At 39.5% G+C, this 11,281-nt stretch overlaps 1 protein-coding gene across 1 annotated transcript; it reads left to right on the top strand.

Moving 5' to 3' along the window:
* Positions 1-729: 729 nt before the first annotated feature.
* On the top strand, positions 730-6,959 carry LOC148298183 (dynein axonemal heavy chain 2-like). The gene has a single exon (XM_088277061.1). It carries the CDS (start codon positions 849-851, stop codon positions 1,284-1,286), a length of 438 nt encoding a protein of 145 aa, XP_088133187.1. The 5' UTR covers positions 730-848; the 3' UTR covers positions 1,287-6,959.
* Positions 6,960-11,281: the final 4,322 nt, after the last annotated feature.

Here is an 11,281-nt window from a genome sequence, read left to right as displayed (position 1 = left end):
GGATGATTCTTGACGGGCCTGTTGATACCTTGTGGATCGAATCAATGAATACAGTATTGGATGACAATAAAGTCTTAACACTGCTAAATGGAGACCGTATTTCATTGCCTCCACAGGTTGGCTTAGTGTTCGAAGTTGAGGATTTAGCAGTCGCATCTCCCGCTACAGTAAGTCGAGCTGGAATGATCTTTGTGAATCTTTCCGATCTCGGATGGAAACCTTATATTCAGAGTTGGGTTTTGAAAATAAAGGAAGAGTCCATTCAATAATTTGTCAATGAATTGATTGAGAAATGGTTCACTCGTCTGTTCGCGAAGAAGAGATCAATGAAGGATGAGTTTAAGGAGCATGTACCTACCTTAGAAGTCAGCATTATCGTGACATTCACAAAATTGATGAATGCCTTCTTCCAAGGGGATGGCAAAGCTGCAGATTTTGATCTCCCCAATAAGCCATAAAGTTATTGGAGCACTCTCTAAAAATGGTTTATCTTCTGTTTTATCTGGGCATTTGGCGGCCCACTCGACGAGACAGGCAGAAAAGTATTTGATTCAGTCCTCCGAGACATCGAATCGATATTCCCTGGAAATTACAGCATATACGACTATTACATAAACCAGGATAAGAACTAATGGCAGAGTTGGGAATAAAAATTAAACACTTTAAACTGGAAGCCACCCGCCACTGCAGGTTATTCAAGCCTCGTGGTGCCAACTGTGGATTCGCAGAGAACCAAGTATGTGTTGCAGTGTTGCGTTTCCCAAAAGATACATACATTGAGTGTCGGCGTCACAGGTACAGGAAAGACAGTGCTGATAAATCAGATCTTAAATGAATTGGATGAGAACATGTGGAAGGTTAATAATATTATCTTCTCCAGTCAGACGAGCTCGAAGAAAACTCAGGACATGATCGAAGGGAAAATGACCCGAAGGACCAAGACTAAGATGGTGCCTGATGGCAAGAAAATGGCGATCTATGTCGACGATATGAATATGCCCAAAAAGGACACTTATGGCTCACAGCCTCCCTTGGAGTTGATTCGGCAATGGATGAACTATGGAGGCTGGTTCGACCGCGCTCAGAGCGAGATATTCAAAAAAATTGAAGATATTCAGTTTATTGCATCAATGGGTCCTCCTGGAGGAGGCCGAAATGAGATTTCGAGAAGAATTCAAACTAAATTCTCATTGATCAACTTTACCTTCCCTTCCGAGACACAGGTCAGGCGCATCTTTCATTCGATTCTCTCGCACAAGTTCACAACCCAAGACTTCGACGACTAAATCAAGCAAATATCTGAATTCCTGGCATTAGCTACCCTTAATGTCTACAATGGGGTCGCCGAAACCTTCCTTCCGACCCCCAAAAAATCGCATTACATGTTTAACTTGAGGGATATCAGCAAAGTTATACAAGGAGTGTATATCTTCGATAAGTTTTACTGCGATTCAAAGCTTACAATCTTTAGACTATGGGTTCATGAGGCGCTGCGAGTGTTTTCAGATCGGCTAGTTTCAGGTGAGGATCGTATAAAGATTAAGAAGATAATATCGGACCAACTCGAGCAGGTCCTACAGACCAACCTGAAGGAATGCACCAATAACGAAGACCAAGACACCATATTTGTTGATTTCTTCGATGAAAGCCAAAACAGACAAATCTATATCGAAGTCCCATACAAGCAAAGAGATTAGTTGGCCAAACTGATCGAGGAAAGATTGCAGGAGTTTAATGACAAATTCAAGTCAACTGCCATGAATATCACACTCTTCGAAGAAGCTATTTCGTACGTCTGCAAAATCAACCGTATTATTAAATTCAGTAAAGGACATGGGATGCTCGTTGGAGAGGGGAGGAGCTGGCAGGCATTCTTTAACCAAGCTTGCCACATTTATTGCAAGATATAACTTGTGCACGATTTCAGTTTCAAAGTCTTTCAAGCTCAAAGATTTCCGGTAGCGCATAAAAGAATGGTCTCAAGAATGTGCATTTAAGGATAACTCTTCGGCTGTCTTCATGTTCTCTGATAACCAAATCTCAGATTAATCTTTCGTCGAGGATGTCAACACAATTTTGACGATCGGAGAAATTCCTAACTTGTTCACAAAAGAAGACTTGCCTGCGATTAAATAAAAAATGAAAAAAGTAGTGGCAAGGATGATGAAATAGCAAGCCGAATCCACTGGGGTCAAATAGGTCAAAGACATCAAAGATGAAGTGCTGATGAATGAGTTTTATACTCGAATTCAGAACAACTTCCACATTGTCTTTTGATGAGCAAAACAGGTGACAATTTGCGAAACTATGGTAGAATGTATCCAGGGCTTGTTAATAACACAACTATTCTCTACTTTATGCCTTGGCCTGCATAGGCTCTTGTTTAAGTCGCGAATAATTCTCTCAAAGCTTTCAACTTCGATGATGACGTTCGTAAAAATATTGCCACTTACTTCGAGAACGCCCATACGAAGGTCATTCAGATGTCCGACAAAATGTGGAAATAGCTAAAGAGAATTTATTATGTGACTCCAACTAATTACATCCAATTGGTTAAAGGGTATTGCGAGCTGCTGGACATGAAGCGAAAGTAAATAGGGGACTAGATATAAAAATTAGGAGGAGGCTTAGGAAAACTCAATGAAGCTGAAAAGAACTCCCAAGATCTACAGAAGAGTATGGCCATTTTCCAGAACGAACTTGATAAAAAGAACAAGGACTGTCAGGAACTGCTCATTACAATCGACAAGTAAAAAAGATAATCCAAGGACAAACAAAACTAATTAGCAGAAAGAGAGGCCCAGGTTAATGATGAAAGCGACAATGTCGAAAGATTGAAGGCCATTGCATAAGAAGATTTGAAGAAGGCAGAGCCTGCACTCATCGCTGCAGAGCAAGGATTGGCCAACCTAACAAAGGATAAGCTTTCTGTTGTTAAATCTTATGTGACACCTCCAGGTGGTGTCGATGTCGTGCTCAATGCTGTCATGATCCTACTTAACAAAGAAGCAAGTTGGGCGGTCGCCAAAAAATAACTAGCAGATACGTCATTTTTATCCAGACTTCAAACCTTAGATAAGGGAAGAGTGCCTGTAAATACCCTCAAAAAGATTGAGAAACTCACGCAAGATCCAAAGATGTAAATATCTAAAATCGACACTATTTCAGAAGCTGCAGGAGGACTTTGGAGATGGGTGCTTGCAGTAGAGGGCTTTGCAAAAGCCTTTAAGGACATTGAGCCCAAAAGAATAACGGTGAACAAACTAACTGAAAAATTGAAAAAATCCAAGCAGGAACTGGATGATTTGAGGGCCGAATTCAGTGTTGTTAAATAAAAAATAGATGGATTAAATAGAGATTTGGATAGGGCAACGGCAGACAAAGAAATGTACAAACTGCAAACTGAAGAACTTCAAGTCAAGCTTGAAAGGGCTGATAAACTCATCAATGGCCTCGCTTCAACAAGGCAAGGTTGGAGAGACAGGAAAGAGAAACTATAATAGAAATACGGCTTCGTTGTAGGAGACGCCTTGATCACAGCAGCTTTTCAGTCATACGCGGGACCCTTCCCCTCCGAATACAGAGAATTATTTATAAAAGAGCTGATCACAAAAATAAAGTCCCTGAAAATCAATTTTTCAAGCGATTACAACTTCCCAGATTATTTAGTAAAGCCTGTTGAGTTCATAAAATGGGGCTTGAAAGGCTTACCTGATGATCAATTCAGTAAAGAAAACGGAGTTTTAGTCCGGGAAGGACGAATGTTCCCACTTTTAATAGACCCTCAACTCCAAGGAAATCGCTGGCTGAGGGAAATGGAGAAATAGAATAAAGACAGGTTTGTAATTTTGGATCCGCAGACAGATAATTATATCAAAACTATAGAAATGTGCGTCGCCAACGGTAACATAGTGCTGCTTCAGAATCTGGACGAGGAAATTGACTCTTCTCTTGAGCCATTGTTAAATAAGACAATCAAAAAGATCGCAGATAGATACATGCTCTATTTCGGGGATAAATAAATCAGATACAACTAAAACTTCAGATTCTTTATGACTACCAAACTTCCAAACCCTAAATACAAAGCAGAAGTGACAACCAAGGTCAGTTTGGTAAACTTTACAGTCAAGTAAAAGGGACTCGAAGAGCAGCTCACAAGTGTTGTCATCAGCAAGATGGAGGTGCAGCTTGAAACCAATAAGAATGAACTTATCAAAAACAAGAGCCTGAGTGAGCAGAAGATGAAGAAAATAGATGATGGAATTCTCAAGATCCTATCGACGACCAAGAACAACCTCATTGACGATGAGAATATCATTGTTTACCTCCAAGAATCCAAAGAAACTGAAGAAAAAACAAGGCACCAAATTTAGTCATCGATAACCCAAATGAAGAAGATTCTCGCAGCTCGTGAAAACTATCGAAAACTCGCTAAAATTGCCTCCAAACTTTTCTTCATTATCAACGACTTCAGTCATATCGACACCATGTATCAGTTCTCATTAGATGCCTACATTGGCTTATTCGCCAACACAATTAAGCAGTACATTGAAAAGCCTGGATTAAATGATTCTCTCAATGAGAAACTTGATGCCATTGCTGAAAAACTCAAAACTGGGATCTATAGATATGCTTGCCGAGGGCTTTTCGAGAAGGATAAGCTTTTGCTCGGGTTCATGATGACTGTGAGATTGAAATAAGTCGACCAAGAGGAGTACAACTTTTTAATGAGAGGAGGCCGGGAAATCTTAGACCGAAAAAATCAGCCTTTGAATCCAAATACAGACTGGGTTAGTCAGTCCAGCTGGAACGCAATATGCGACTTGTAAAAACTGCCTAATTTCCCAAATATCATCGGCGCCTTTATCCATAATGCCAAGTAGTGGAAGAAATGGTACATGTCGTCGGCACCCTAAAAGTAGCCCTTGCCTGGAGAATGGAATGAGAAGTGCGACAGCATGCGAAAGCTTATTATCACAAAGATCATCCGAAGAGATCGGGTATTGCCAGCTGTCATCAACTTTATAGTGGATAAGAATAATAATGAGATTTTCGTTCATCCTCCTAACTTCTCGCTCGAGAGCGTGTTTGCAGATTCAACTAAGAATACTCCTATTATATTTGTACTTTCCCCTGGTGTTGACCCGCACAATCAGCTATAAGCATTTGCAAAATTAAAGGGAGCTGAGCTGGTCCCTGTTTCGCTTGGTCAAGGACAGGCGAAGAAAGCAAAGTAAAAAGTAAACGAAGGAGCGAAAAACGGTTCATGGCTCTACCTAGCAAATTGTCACTTATCGCTAAAGTTCTTGAAAGACCTCTAAAAAATGCTTGAAACCTTTTAAATGAATAAGAATGATTTGCACAACGATTTTAGATTGTGGCTCTCAACAAATCCTCATCCTGACTTCCCGATTTCTATTTTGCAGAGATGTGTCAAAATTACAACTGAGCCTCCCAAAGGAGTCAAGGCTAACATGTTGAGGCTATTTTCGAATATGCCGAAGTAGCTAGGACCAACAGTGTCTGTGCCCAACAAGACAGGATATCGAAGAATACTTTTTAGTTTGTGCTGGTACCACTCAATGATTATCGAAAGAAAGCGCTTCAAGACTCTTGGCTGGAACATTATTTACGATTTCAATGATTCTGATTGGGATACTGCTGACAAGATTCTTCAACTCTACATTGACGAAACAGAAGAGATCAAAGTTCCTCCTGCAAACATTGGTGACCAGCCCACAATCCAGAAGCAGCCTCCCTGGTAGGCTATCAGGTATTTGATTTCCGAAGTGACTTATGGAGGCCGAGTCACCGATTAATGGGATCGTCGGCTCCTCAATGTCTACGCCCAGTAGTATTTTAACCAAAATGTCATTACATAATAAAAGCACAGACTGGGAAACTCAAATACCAACGAATATGTGATAGCCGACGAGCAGCCACCAAAAGAAAAGGCTCATGAAACAGAAGCAAAATACTATTCTAAAAAGATAGAAGAATGGCTTTCGACTGAAAAACCATAAGTCTTCGGACAGCACATAAATGCTGAGATTTCTTCACAAATCGCTGATACTAACATCTTGATGGAAAGCTTGGAATCTTTAGAAGCAACTCTTGTTCTAACTGGCGATGACTCTGCTTAGGCAAAGGTGAAGTAACTGATTTTAGATTTGTTGAACCAGCTGGATGAGCCTATCGACGAGGAAGATGCAGTCGAAAAAGTGAAGCCCCAAGATCAGAACCCTCTGAAGATTGTTCTCATGCAAGAAATCTCAAGGTACAACAAGCTTCTCCGGTTTGTCAGGAAGAGTTTATTAGACTTGTAAAAAGGCATCAATGGTTTGGTCCTCATCAGCGAGGATCTCGAGAAAGTAATGAGCTCCTTAGTTGAAAATCGAGTGCCATAAAAATGGAAATTCGCTTATTATTCCCTTAAGTCTTTATCTCTATGGATGGTTGATCTGAACAAAAGGATAACCCAACTCAGGCAGTGGGTCGAAAAGGGGCAACCAAACATCTTCTGGATTTCAGGATTCTCTTTCCCGACAGGATTCACAACCGCCCTACAGCAGCAGGCCTCTCGAAAATATAACGTCCCCATCGATCAGTTTACATGGGAGTTCTCCTTTGAAAAAGATAGTGGAAACATCAATTATCCAGCGAAGGAAGGCGCCTACATCAGTGGACTCTTTTTAGAGGGAGCCAAATGGGATATTGATCGAAACTGCATAACATAGCCCGAACCAATGAAACTCTTCTATCGCATGCCTATCATCCAGTTTAAGCCTCTCTACATCGAAGGGAAGCAAAAGGCAAAGAAAGGACAAAACTTGTATGTCTGCCCAACTTATATGTACCCGATTAGGACAGGAGTAAGATAGAAGCCATCATTCATGTTTACAGTCAATCTCCCGATTAAGGCAGGCACCCCGACATCGGACCAGGAGTACTGGATAAAGAGAGGCACAGCTTTACTGATGTCCTTGGCCGCAGAAGAAGCATGATTAAAACATCTAAACACAAATATAATCATAAATAATTAAGTATCCTATAATTTTGGTTACATTTCAGCCAAGGCCTGCAGCCTGTCACTTTTTATCAAACTGTGTTACTCAATATAAAATCTGTGTTCAATTCGATATAGAATAAATGAGTTAGGTGCTCTAAGTTGATGATAAGCAATCGGACAGTTTCCAAAGCCAGGCTAACCCAATCTATAAATGCCTTCAAAATGAGATACTTCAACTAATTCAATCCCATAAGTTACGCTGTAACAGAGGGTAATTTATCTTCCAATCAGCCTTTTAAGGATTCTCCACTGACTTCCTTTTCCAAATCGAAACAGCAAATCTCTCGCTATTTAAAAAAAATTCCGATTTGTTCAACAGCAAGAACGCAGAGAAAACAGTTACACAACTCATCGAAAACTATCGACTCGGCTTCGACCATATTACTTGGCTTGCGGCAAAGGAGTTGAGGGTCAAGGTAATGAAAGGGATAAGTGAAAGATCGATTGATCCGAAAGACTGCCTGTGCCGACAGTGTTTCAGCGTCATGCATGGCAAAGAAATATAATATCAGAAGATAAATATCCAATACTCGCAATTCGAAGATCCTTATAATTTGTTTGCCTTTGGGCTCACCGAATTCGAAAAAGACGAAATCAACAGTGAAAAAAGTCTTGAAGGCTTCCTCTAATTATAAAGCGACCAGTTTCACCAGATTAAGATAGAAGGGCACATCTAATTAATGAAGAAGCGAATCAGCAAGCGGAACCACGAACTCACCGAAATTTTGAACGAGTTCAATAAATATTGCGATGCAATCGAAAAGAACGATACTGAGATGCGAGGACCATCCGCTCAAAAGACTGAAGCAAACTATTTCTATAAGACATTTGATGGTTGCCTCCGGTAAGTCATCGATATCCTCGCGGAAAAAATCAATAAAATAGCATTTAAGCTGCGACACTCTCATTCTAGCAGTTAAACTCGCACAAAATAAGAAGGAACGCAGGTTAATTTAACCATTGCTTAGCTTTCAAAAAGCTTGAAGGAGTCCTAATCCTTAAGGAAGGAGAATGTCGAGTATAAATAATAAATCTAACGAATGATGGAAGAGCAAAGATAGTTAAAGTTGTATATAAGAAAGCTGAGCCTGAGGCAAGAGTAGTAGCACATGAACTAAAAAGCATAGCTAGCCTTCGAGAATACGAGATATGTCAAATAAATATAAAGATCGCGGAAGCAGCATAGAGATACAATTGTCAAATTGTAAAACCTGTCGAATTAACACGAACAAATTGCTAGTTGCGTGGAATAGTTACACGCAAAGTATCCTGCAGAGCATTTGAAAGAGCTTCAAAACCTCATCAGGAAAAAAAATACAAGAGGCAGCAAAGCAAATAATAAAAGTAACCGAAATTCAGATTCAGATGACTATTTCGGCAGAATATAAGAGTCAAATTTTAGCAATGTCATCGATGAGTGTTAAGTAAATGCATAGAAACATCCTAATGAAACAGAACACCCACAAGATTAATAAAGCCATTAATATAAAAATGATGAAAGTGCCAATTTCAAAAACAAAGGAAAATCGCACAAAAAACAAAGAGGAATGCAAAATAAAAAAACATATGTCGAAAGTGAAAGTGGCGATGGCGACTGGAATAATGAAGAGCATAGTTAAAATGCCAAAATCACAGAGAGCACCAGTAACACCAACTCAACTCCAAACAATCGATTATAAAAGGTTCAGCCAATATTTCTGAAGGAAACTATGTCGAAGAATTTATCGGCATTTAATGAGTTGCAGCGTGACAAGCAACAAAAAACATTAAATTTCAACTTAAACAAAATTTTATAGCAGAAGCCAAAGCACTCAGAACATGAGTTCAATGTCTACAGTAACCTCCCAGACATCAGATAGCCCAACCAAAAAATCAGTACCGACCAAAAGATAAGTACTAGCAAAAAGATCAGTACCAACAATGAACATTCAAACGAAATATAGGGGCAAAGAACGCCAAAATAGATACTGTAACCAATGACAAAATTATAAAAGAAAGATGCTGAGCCTCGCATTCTTCGATAGCTCAAAGGGTTTTAGCGGACATCAACACCGTTGCCTCATAAATCAAAAGAAAACTCGACATTGAGTAGTAATAAGAATTTCAGTGATCGGCTGGAAAACCAATTGGTTCGCCTTCACACCAACTTTCTGCTTGAAACAAGTCCACTCAGCAAGTCAACAAGCCGGAATATCAGCCATTTTCTAAAGACACAAGTCAAGAAAGACAAGTCTCAGCCCTTTCCCAATAGGAGATTGAACGAGACGAATGACAAAATCATCCTCGATGGGCCTACTTTCCAAAATACCCTCAACTAGTCCATCGGCCAGTATTATCATTTTGTGACTTCTGATCGAGCCAAAGAGCTGAGTTCTTCTCACACTCTCTTCCAGGTAGAGGATGTGAAAAACTTGTACTTCAGCGTTGAGGGGGCTCTGCAGCACGAGAAGTCAAAAAGAGTGAACTATCGGGAAATAGAGGAAAATATTACAACTCTGAAAATGAGTATGAAAATGCTAACGATGATCGCAAGCCTGCATTCCTGGAATCGGTCATATTACGAGGCCATTAAAAACTTTCTGGTGGCTCCATTTCAGAGCGTCATTTCGCAGCACAATCATTTTTATATATCAAAATCCAGCATAAACGAAATCCAGCTAAAGTAAGCCCTGAACAAAATATTCTGGATGCATCGGAAGTGCCTGCACAAGCCCTGTGAGCACATAAACAAATTCATGTCATTTTTAGAGTAACTATGCCTGAAGAGCAGAGACAACGAATAAAGGTGATACAATTTGATATTTTAGGGAGATTAACGAAAGTGCATCCAATCTATTGTTCGAGCTGTATTATAAATTAATTAAATAATCTAATTAATATTGATTAAACCATAAATAGCAAGACTGTTCTCCACAGAGTGCAACTGCCTATAGCTGCACTAATTCAGACCAGTCGACAGCAACACATGATTTTATTAACTCCACAGATCTTTATATCGATGGAGTCAGTCATCATTTCATATTCTTACCTGTTTGTCAATTATCCCGTCAAGCACATATACTTTTAATCCCTCTTGGCTCATCCTATATTTCAAATGAAGTCTCAGGCTCTAAGAGTCTCAGTGCATTGATATTATAGTTTCAATATTTAATTGAGATGCTCTGAGACTGAACATATTGAATAAATAACATAAAAGGATTAACTCTTGTTTAACACATCAAAGCTGCCTGCTTCAGATGTTTATCTCATATTTGTTAAACCTATTTAAAATTATTGGAAGCCGATGACAGCTGTGATAGGCTTTGCATGATTATCTGAGTAACAAATATTATAATTAATTCAATTAATGGCAGGCAGGAATAGGGAATACGACCATTTCTTAAAGTATGTAATTGTGGGGGACTCATCTGTCGGCAAATCATGCTTGCTGCTGAGGTTTGCAGACGACCAGTTTAACGAGAACTACATGTCGACCATCGGCGTTGATTTCCGGTTCAAAACGGTCAAATCGAATAACCAAAATGTGAAATTACAAATTTGGGACACAGCTGGTCAGGAAAGATTTAGAACTATCACCAATACCTACTACAAAAGTAATATATCCTCTTATTTAGGCGCACATGCTGTCATTCTTGTCTACGATATCACAAATGCCGAAAGCTTACAGAGCATTCAAAACTTCTGGCTCGATGAAGTTTAAAACTACGCCGATCCAGGCACTCTCCTCGTCTTGGTGGGTAAATATGTTCTTATGGCAGGCAATAAATCGGATTTGAAGCATGAGCAAACTGTGCCAACAGAGGCTGCAGAGAGTTTTGCAAAATCTAAAAACATGCTGTTTTTCTAAACTTCGGCCAGAACTGCAGATCACGTAAACTAATCCTTCATGGGTGTGACCAGCGAACTCGTGAAGAAACTAAATGCATCGGAATCCAAAAAGAAGCCAGAAGCCAACCAAAGAATGAACTTAGGGTCTCAACAAACGAAAAAGCCCACTCAAGGAGGATGTTGTTACTGATTTCGTATAAAACTGATAATTTTTAATACTTATAAATATGATTCTTAATCTGATCGTCGAATACAACGTTTTGGCTCCAATGACCATAATAATAAGTCACAGATAAAAACAAGTATATTTATGCTCAATTTTTGACAATTCCGAATACCATATTTTCTTTCTGAGGTTGAAATTTTTTCCTCTGATACTTTGGC

Source organism: Brachycentrus maculatus, unplaced genomic scaffold (assembly GCF_059751285.1).
Source record: "Brachycentrus maculatus isolate JH-2025_06_01 unplaced genomic scaffold, ASM5975128v1 h1tg002402l, whole genome shotgun sequence".
In the NCBI taxonomy this organism is placed as follows: Eukaryota; Metazoa; Arthropoda; class Insecta; order Trichoptera; family Brachycentridae; genus Brachycentrus; species Brachycentrus maculatus.
The sequence above is the reverse complement of the archived record's forward strand: the minus strand, read 5'-3'. Positions and strand labels throughout refer to the sequence as shown.